This window comes from Pteropus alecto, unplaced genomic scaffold, assembly GCF_000325575.1.
Source record: "Pteropus alecto unplaced genomic scaffold, ASM32557v1 scaffold131, whole genome shotgun sequence".
Lineage (NCBI taxonomy): Eukaryota > Metazoa > Chordata > Mammalia > Chiroptera > Pteropodidae > Pteropus > Pteropus alecto.
The window spans coordinates 25,386,200-25,396,489 of record NW_006434709.1 but is presented as its reverse complement, the minus strand read 5'-3'; the positions used below and the strand labels follow the sequence as shown (position 1 = coordinate 25,396,489).

Genomic DNA, 10,290 nt, shown 5'->3' with positions numbered 1-10,290 from the left:
GGGGAATGTGAGTAGGTAAAGAGAAAAACTTCTTTTCTCTCGAAAGTCACTTTTCTGTATATTATTTTGATTACATCATTTCCCTTCCTGGAACCAGTTGTCTTTAATATTGAAATGTGGCATTTAGCTTGGGATTGTAGTGACTAAACAGCTTTGAAAACACTTTGTTCTAGGTCCTCTGGACCCCTCGGGTGTTGTCAAATGGCGTCCAGTTCTCGCGGGTCAGTCCAGATGGTGAGGAAGGTTACCCTGGGGAGTTAAAAGTCTGGGTGACATACACCCTGGATGGTGGGGAGCTCACAGTCAACTACCGCGCACAGGCCAGTCAGACCACACCAGTCAATCTCACCAACCATTCTTACTTCAACCTGGCAGGCCAGGTAAGTGACCTTGCCTCTGCTCTCCTGCTGTGGTGTAAAATCTGTCTTGCCACTTTTCTCCTGTCATGTGCTTTGTGGAATCACCTGGGAGAGTAGCTGGAGAGACCAACCCAGCATGGAAATACTTTGGTGATGGGGTCACCCCTGTGATGATGAAAAGTACCCAGGAAAGCATCTGGCTCAAAGTAGGTACTCAATAAGTGGAAGTTAGAGAGAAAGATAAGTACATTGTACTGCCAATAGAATTATGTTTCCCATATGCTCAGACAACTAACCAGCTTTTTAAGAACGCTGTCTCATCTAACTGTAACATGTACTTGCCTTTGCTACCCCTACTTCACTCCAACTGCCCCCACACCAGATTACTTACAATGAAAGTGATTTTTACTCTGGGATCTTTAGAAATGTGCCTGGCCCGACCCCTTTAGATATGCTGCCAAAATTTGTGTGTTCCCAATGCACAGTCTCCTTTAGGTTATCTGCTCTAAACTGCCTCGTTTCCTCCAAATGCTAATATTTTAGCTTGTCAAGGAGGCTGTTGCATGAGACAAAATAAAAAAGCTTAGCTAAACTCTGTAGATTATATCTATTACTTCCTCTACATCTGAAGAACTCATCATTCATTGTCTACTATACTTCAGTCACTTTGGCATGATTTCTTACCACAGATGACGTTCATAGCCAACGAGTAATATCTTGTATTTTCTTACCCTTTTATGAGTTTGCTGATGATCTGATAAGTTTTTTCTAGAATCTCTTCAAGTAGCAAGTTAATTGGTTCTTATATAATACTCAAAGTTCTCTCTTTAAAAATAAGATGGTTCTTCCCTTGCTTGTTCCTTCAGGAACTTCCAACATCCTTCTTGAGATCTTAAAGACCAACCAAAACAAAACAAACATGCCCAGCCGTAAGAGGCTCTGCAATAATGTACATAAAGACCCTACTTTTTAAAGTACGTACAGAAAGAAACTTGGCAAAAATAGAAAATATTAGTGGTTTTATGTAGGTAGTAGGTCATGGTAATTTTTCACTGTTTTCCACATTTTTGTATATTTAGGACATCCTATTTTATAATTAGGGAGTGGTCTAAAGGAATAGATTCAGCAAGAGAAATTATGTGTGAAGTATTACATCTGCCAGTGTGTTCCAGCGAGGGAAACGAAATGGGGATATAAGGTTCACTAAGATTCTTTCCGTTTACCTGGCTGGAGGACCCTCCTGACCAGAATTTTTTACCCTTCCAATCCTACAGGGACTATTTCTGGATCTCTTTCCAGAGGCTGAATAGTTTCTGAGGTTACAGACCCCACCTAGAAGGGTAGTAAGTATCAGCTCCTTTCTGTGTACTGCCTTAGTAAGTGCAGCTCAGATCCAGATCCACAGCCAATAGCCCGAAGGTTGGAGGTGGGCAGGGGCCATCAGCCTTTTGGGTAAGAGTGGATGGTCAGCTACCAGCCTGGGGCCTGGGACCTCTGCACTTTCAGAACATCTCTTACCCAACCTGGAGAAACATCGTCATGTATCTTAAACCCTCCCCAGGGAAATAGGTAAAAATTTGATATTTAAAGTAGCTCATATGTTTTGTTTGTTTTTAAAATTTAATAGTAGTCTTTTTTTTTCTATTTGGGACCAAGCTTTGACTCATGACTTCTAAGTTTAAGTGTTGAAGGCCTAGGGGAAGGGAGAAAAGTGTTTTTTCAAAGAATAGAAAAAGTATGTAGGTTGCAGGTTGATTGGTTTTGTTTGTTTGTTTTGGCTGTTCCTTTGCCTAACACGAAACTGGGAGGACATGTTTCTTATTGAAACTTTACTTAAAGAGCTATGAAAGCAGGCCTGGGGGAACTTGAGATGAAAAGCAATAACTATGGTTCCAGTATGACAGGGTAGGTATGTCATCAAGGATCCAGGTTCTTCCATCTTTCCATCCTGCTTCTTCATTGTTTTGGCTTTTGTCTTCATGCTTCTACCCTCATGGTTACAAGATGGTCACCACAGCTGCAGGTATCACTACTTCATATAGTCACAACTAGAGACAAAAAAAGACCTATTCCTTTTTAAAACATATCTCTAATGCTCCATTTTTAAGAACAAGCAAAACTTTTCCTAGAAGCTCCCCAGCAGACTTTCCCTTACATTTTGTTGGCCAGAAGGGTTCCTATACCCTGTCTAACCCAGTCATTAGCAAGGGCATTAGACAACCATGATTGACTTAAAACAATCAAAATTTGCCCTCCGGGGCTGGAAAGAGGATCCTTGCGTTGAATATGTAGTCTGGCACAGGATAAATCAACAGGTCAGGGTTCTTCCAGGGGGAAAGGAGGGTGCTGGTAAAAAGAGTTGCTGTGGCTTTGAGTAGTAACCAATAGTGTCTGTTATATCCTGCTAACGATGGGAAGAGCTGAATTAAGGCAGCAGTGGTGACAATGCACGAAAAAGTCTTTAAAGCCCCATGCAGGCCACAGTGAGCTCTATAAATGGTAGATGTTACAGACTAGTAGCAGTGGCCAAGCAGAGTTCATCAAATCAAACACCGAACTCAGAGATAGGCCTTGAGTTCTGTTGTGAATCAGCATTCCTTGCCAAGTTTTCATCAGCCTAGAAAGGAAATGAATCCAACAGTAATATTCCACCAGAGTGGATCATTGCATTATTCCAGGTCAGATGAGTCATAAAATGAAGCTTGCTTCCCTTTATTGAAGGAAAGTTAGTGCTGCTCAGTGACCCAATAACCATTTAGAGAGTAGGTGCCTAATAAATGTTCCTTTCCGTCTCCTCCCAAGCCTCTTCCTAACATCTCAGACACGTTGATTTATTTCATGCGTGATTTTCATAGTGAATCCTTTTCTTCCTGCCCTAGTGCTAAAAAACAAACAAAAAAAGGAAATTCCTAACCAGCTTTATTCATAATGGTAAAAAAACGGAAAAATCCAAAAGGCCATCAACAGGAAAAATGATAAACAAGCTGTGATATTTTCATACAATAGAATACATACTACCCAACCTTAAACTGAACACTGAACAAGTACAGCCAAAGAAACAGTCTCAAATTCTCTTCCTTCAGCCCCAGAGGCCTCTTCAGTGCTGGCAGTACCCCTGAGCCATGAGAATGGCAGTAGGGAGAGCTCACAGGAGATGACCCCTCTAGACTAGAGCTGCCCTAAGCAGGGTCCAGACCCTTCCCATATTGGACGTACCTTCCCAGGTCAGAACAGGGACCAAACAAGTGGCTAAGATAGACAGTGTGTGGGCAGAGGCGAGACCTCTTCCCCCGTCTGCCACCCACACCTGCCCCTGCCCAGCATGTACCTGCTGAGAGAATACAAGATGCTCTTTAGAAAGATAGCTTCTGTTAGTAGTGTAGTGTAATTAAACCAACTTCTGTCATGTTTAGACAGAGATTCTCATGGCCTCTAAAATTTTGCCCTTTCTCCTTAGGATGATTCGTTTGGGTACGTGGGCCGCGTCTTTCTGACCATAGCACCTCATTTTCTGTTAACCCAAAGCGCTCTGCCTCTCTCTGCTGACTTCTCAGGAACCTGGCAGAGCCTTCAATTTAGTTTAGCTCAGGGTTTCTCAGCCTTAGTACCACCGACATTTGGGGACAGATAATTCCTCATTGCAGGAGTGGGAAGGCTGTCCTGTGCATTGTGGGGTGTTTAGTAGAATCCCTGGCCTCCTCCCAGTAGATGCCAGTAGCATTACCGCCCCCAGCCATGACAATAAAAATGTCTCCAGACATTGTCCAATTTTGCCTGGTAGGGCAAAATTGTCTCCAGTTGAGAACCATGGGTTTAGCTTGTTTTTGAGCATTTACTAAGGTGAAAGCCCTCACCTGGTTCCCCTTTTGTATGTTCTGCCATGAAGCTTTAAAATATACCCCTATTAATAATTTTTAAAAATTCCTTAAGTTAAAAACATACACGTGTATTTTCCAATTTGCAAACAGCACAAAATATCTTTACTAAAGCCTTCCTCGCAATAACCCTATTAAAGGTGGGGCACCATTGGCCCAGTTCTACACCAGAGGAAACAAGATTCTAGGAGGTTATGTGGCTTCCCTGGGACCACTCAGTGAGAGCTGGAACTGGACCCCAGGCCTTCTGATCACTGACCAGCCTTGGACTTTCCCAGAAGGACGGACTGCATCTTTATGGAGGAGACAGGCAAATTCCAAAAGCAGTTCTGACTCCTGGGCTACTGCATTGTGGCAGGGAATGGGTCCTCTGGGTGGGATCTGGACCAGAAAAGGATTGGCATGCCCCACCTCTAGCTAGCCTAGAGGTGATGCCTCGGCCTTCCTTTGTGTTACAAGTCACCTACCCTTGCTCTTCTGTTTGCCTATCATGTGAGTAGAGTGAAAGAAACCCCTCTGCGAATAAGCCAAAATCCAAAAAGCTTTCAAACTACTGTTGTCTCTCTGACTTTTCACCTTCCTAATTCCACTTGAAAGCTTCTTTCAATGTATCAGCTGCTATTTTGAGGCCCTACCTACCCACACTTAAATGAGCATATTACTTATCACTGTAAGTCAAATGGGATTTCTAAAGTTTTTGTCAGTGCCTGAAAACATTTCTGCAAGAGAAGTTACAAAGCAAATATATAAAATAAGGCTAAGCTTTAGATCTTTTCTTTCTCTGCCTTTTCCCTCCCAGGGTTCCCCGAATATATATGACCATGAAGTCACTATAGAAGCTGATGCTTTTTTGCCTGTGGATGAGACCCTGATTCCTACAGGTTGGTGAATTTGAACTTTTTATGAGAATGTAGAGCTGGGGTGCAATTTGAGGAACATAAAAACTTCATTTACCTAAATCGATTTTCCCTATTGGCCTACCAAAATGCTTATAATTACCGTGATTAGTCATTTATTTGGTTAAGGTGACCATATAATTAAACACCCAGACCAGCATCCTTTTGAAAAGGAAAGGCATTGCTATTAATCATTAAACCAGGGCAACAGGCATAAACTGGAACAGTCCCAAACACACTGGGTCATTGGGTCATCCCAGCTGAGCCTTAGACTCCAAAAGTTCTCCACTAAAATGTAAATCTGTTACTTCTTAGCACCTCAGCAGAAATAAATTTACCTGAACATTACCTCACAAGTGCAGGACACTGATACATGATGTGGTTTTTGATAGAAGAGGAAAGGGTAGGATGAGTTGTACCCTGAGGAGGACAAATGCAGATAAGTCGCCCCTGAGACATGGTTGGGGGGATGGGGTGGAACAGGGAGTGTAGAATATCAAAAGGGAAGGGGAGGTGCTGCCAAAATCAAACTTCATGAGTGTGTGTGTGTGTGTGTGTGTGTGTGTGTGTGTGTGTGTGTGTGTTTGAGTATCTGTGTCCTAGGTTAACTGGATTGTGATCATCTTGGTTGTTATTATTTGGGATCAAAAGTACCTTGATTCAAATAAACAAATTCATAGAGATAGAAAGTAAATCAGTGAGTTGCCAGGCGCTGGAGGCAGAGGGTAATGGGGGGTGACAATGAGTATACATTTCTTTTGGGGGTGACGAAGAGATTCTGGAATAGGTGGTGGTGATAGTTGCACAACCTTGCAAATATACTAAACACCAATGAATTGCGCACTTTAAAGGGTGAATTTGATGGTGTGTGCATTAGAACTCAGTTTGAAAAAACGAAGAAGGATTCTTGTTTCATGTGTTACCTCTAGGATTGAGTGGTACAGTTTTGTACTATATCATAGGTGCACCCCCATCTGCCTCTAGGGGACAGATGGATGACAACAAGATAACTGTCAGGGGTGCCATTGTTTGTGGCGGCTTATGGAAATTAACTTAAATAATTGCCCCAATAAATATTTTTATTGGGATTTCATTAAAATCAGAGATCAGGTCCACAGCCATGCCACCCTGAGCAAGCCCGATCCTGTCTGATCACGGAAGCTAAGCAGGGTCAGGCCTGGTTAGTACTTGGATGGGAGACCACCTAGGAAGACCAGGTGCTGTAGGCATAAAAAATAAAAAATAAGGGATTGTAGGCTGACAAGGTCCTTGGAATCTGTGAGGTCAACCAAGGGTTGCCTCGCCTAAAAAAAAATAAAATCAGAGATCGGGTGAACGTGGAAGGTGGAAGCCATAGTCCAAGAAAACTAAAGTAAACAAAAGTAAAGTCGAAACCAAAAGGAACAGGAATCCAGAAAGATGCGGACACTTCTGCATCAGCATCTCTTCTCCTGGCAGAAATGGCTGCCCTCAGGCCACCCCTTGACTCATCCAGGTCTCCTACCTGTGCCTGACCAAGACTTCCAGAGGTATTTCCTCATGGCTCCTTTGTCAGAGTTCTTATATCTGCGTTCCATCCTCTCAGGCATCTCTTCAGGGCTGCAGCCCTCAATAACAAACCCACCTGCTGGCAGCTACGCATGAAGGTCAGAAAGGCCGTTCCCTTCCATTCCCCCCTACTTAAGTTGCACCTCTGCTCCAATAAAGAGTTTAGAAAGATAGAATATGAGCAATTAGACACCAAAGGCACCATCGTAACCAAGTAAATAAGGTTTACATCACCAGTAATAAGGTGTGTTGACATCACGTCCCCCTTATATGATGTACTGAAAAAGCACATCACCCGTGTGGTATTCGGTCAAAAATGCATAAGCTCAGTCCATCCAGGAAAAGATACCCCATGAACCCAGTTGAGGACGGTCTACAAAATAATTGACCAGTACTCTTCAACAGTATCGAAATCACGAGAGACAAAGACTGAAGAACGATCACAGAGGAGGCTGAGGAGGTATGACAACTAAAGGAGGTATGGCAACATGGGATCCTAGTCTGAATCATGAGGCAAAAAATGGGCAATAGTGAGAACGCTGGTGAAATTCTAGTGAAATGTGTAGTTTAGTCAACAGTATTGTTCCCATGTTAAATTTCTTAGTTGTGCTTGTCCCATAGTCATATAAAATGTTAATATTAGAGGAAAATGGGTGAAGGGTACACAGAGATATCCTATTTTTGCAACCTTTCTGTAAGTCTAAAATTATTTCAAAATTAAAAAAAAAAAAAAGCCCAGGGCTCCAAGTAAGATATTATTTTAAGTTAACTGGGCATTTGCCTTACTTTGGGTAAGGGCTTTTGTTTTATTCTGGCCTCTTTAAAATCATGAGGTTGTGTTTATGGCTGCTAGTTAAAAATTTTTCTGAGGAACAAGGTAAGAATGTGAGCCTGCATACTAAACAGTAACTTCAGTTAACGAATTAGAAACTCTCATAAATGTAGTGACTACAGAAATAGTTAAAATAATAATGAGAAATCAAGATAAATGGATTCAGATTTTTGGCATCACAGTGTTGAATGTTTTCCTGGCTCCGGGGCCATGTTTAAAGGCTTTTATGTTTGTCTTGGTGACATGTGTCATCTTCTGATATCGACATGGCTCAGTAGATAGGTATCTTGTCCTAGATACAAAATTATTGTGTTAAAACTATATGTTGCAAATTGTATAGCTGTCTCACCACTATACTGTATATCTGAAACTAATATAATATTAAATATCAACTCTAATTTTTTTTTAAAACTATGTTGAACTGCAAGGAAAAAATAGTGGTGGCTGCTGTTTTGTGATTGATAAGGAAGAAAATGAATTAAGTAACTTATAAGTGTCAGTGATGAAATAAGTGTATATTTGTATATATTTGTAAAATTTTGTGCTGCTGTCCTGTTGAGTTTTGATCAGATAAAAATCACAAAAATGCATAATTCATACTGTGTAAGATTATTTGTCACGACTGTAAAAGGTAATTGTGGCAAAGCGTAGTGGAACTTAACATGCAATTTAATAGACTGCATAAAATCTATTCATCTCAGTTCTTCACTGTAAGTGGTTTTAGGATCAAATTATATACTTTGCTAGTCTTGTACATCTGTGAAATTGAGGAGGGTGTCTGAGCACTGGACTCTGAGAGGCAAGAGCCTAGTTCTAGTCTTGGCTTTGCCATTAACTAGCTAGGGGACCTTCGATGTATGTATAATGCTTTAACTTTTAACTTCTCTACACTTTCATTTCTTCTTTCAAATAAGAGGGACTTTGAACTCAATCCAATTTTACAGACCAGTAAATTTTCTTTAAAAACAATTTGAAATACTTATATAGGGTTGCCCAACTTTTTATTTTGCCAAATTTGAAAGCTATTATAAGATATATTGGACTATTAAAACTAATTAGGAATATATATATATATATGTTATATTTCAATAAGTTAAAAAAAACTTGTTGGCTTAATAATGAAGAACAGAGATAGACTACATTTGTTTTTTAAAATCCCAAACTGCCATTTATAATCATTATCTTTTCATAAAAGAAAGAATATTTTAACACCACAAAAGTGGGGAAATTTTCATCTCAGACTACAGAACAATCCTTTAAATTGAATTCATCTTGCTTTTCAAAAAAGTGTGATGGGTTATCCAAATAAATCTCAGTTTTCTGTGGACCAGTGAAAATTTTATCAAGGACTCATGATTGAGAACCAATAACTTGTTTGTAAGGTAACTTGTAGCTCTTACATTTCACAATTCTACAAGGCTCTTAGTATAACATTTTACTGCTATTTCCAACACCCCTCAAATCTGTTAGAACTCTATCATGAAAGTAAGTGGTAAAGGGTGGCGGTAAACTTCGGCATTGTATCCATTACTTTGCTCACCAACATCCTCATCCTTTGCTTTCCACCTCAAATCCTTGTTCGTGTGTTTATTTTTAAAATCTATCTTCCTAGGGTCATAAAAATCCTAATTTTTACTTGGAGCTCCTTGAGAAAAAACTCTCTTTTAGCATTGTATCAAAAAGGAAACCAAGAACTCCTTAACTACACCCAGTGTTATGAGAGCAGGTAACAACGGAACATGTCTGGAGAAGCAGCTCCGCAGAACTGTGGTGCATTTGGAAGAAGCTGAGGGAAACATTTTAACCCTGAGGCCTTTCTTCAGATCATTCCTTGAATTCTGCGTGGGCTTCTCACAAATGCTTAATCTGACAAATTGCAATTGCTGAAGCTTCATTTGGTTAGCCTCCTTTGGACTTTCCACCAAATCTCATAGGTTGGCTTCTAAGCTTCTAACTTTCTGCGACATGAAGATGTTTAATAGTCCCAGACCCCTGCCTTTCGTGGCTATTAATTTATACCAACATTTGTTTTTCAACTCCTTTTGTTTGCCCTTCTTAAAAGCTATAACCTGTGCTGTTTGTGAGGGAAATGCTGATGCAGATCTAAACTTTGGGGGTGTTTTTCGCCTTGGTTACAGACACTTGGTAAATAATTTTTCAGGTGATGGGAAAACCCATTGTCAGGAGAGGGTAGCACCTCTTATTGTACAGTAGCTGTAATGCTGTGGTACTTAGTGAAAAGGGACCTTCCCCTGCATGTGTTTGCCAGGTTTTTTTGTTTGTTGGTTGCCAGCTTACTGATTGACTGGGCTCTATCACATAGAAAAGAAAGAAACTTCTTGGCACACAGTTTTGGGGAACCAAATCAAGCACATATGATGAAATCCCCTTATCTTAAACTTATAGCTCCCTTTGGACATTTACCCCAGGCAGGGTGCACAGACCTGCAGCCTTGGGATCCTGTTTCACTCCTCCCTTTCTTCCTGTTGGCAATTTGTGGGGTGGAGTGGGAGCATATAAAATGTCTTCAGCCCTTTCAGCCAGTAAAGCATAGAAGACAATAGCCTGTATTACACTGCTTCTTCAAGCCCAGTGGATACGCCTCGGTAACAGTGGGGGATCAGAAGCCTTCAAAGGGGCCCATTCCAGTAATTTAAAGTCATCCCCATTTTCTCGCAAATGTCTGCCCTTTTGCTAGCCTTGGAGGCTTCCTAACACAGGCAAACAATAGTCCTTTTGTCTCTTTAGGATGGAAGACTCTAGAATCTTTGCTTTTCTAC

General features: G+C 40.9%; 1 protein-coding gene and 1 pseudogene across 1 annotated transcript in view; both read left to right on the top strand.

Moving 5' to 3' along the window:
• Nucleotides 1–10,290, top strand: part of GALM (galactose mutarotase) — a 47,265-nt gene that overhangs the window by 12,360 nt on the left and 24,615 nt on the right. The window contains exons 3-4 of the mRNA XM_006909663.3: nt 174–380; nt 5,034–5,115. Of these exons, the coding sequence (XP_006909725.1) occupies nt 174–380; nt 5,034–5,115 (289 nt within the window). The remainder of the gene's footprint in view (nt 1–173; nt 381–5,033; nt 5,116–10,290) is intronic.
• Nucleotides 6,241–6,359, top strand: LOC112477970 (annotated as a pseudogene).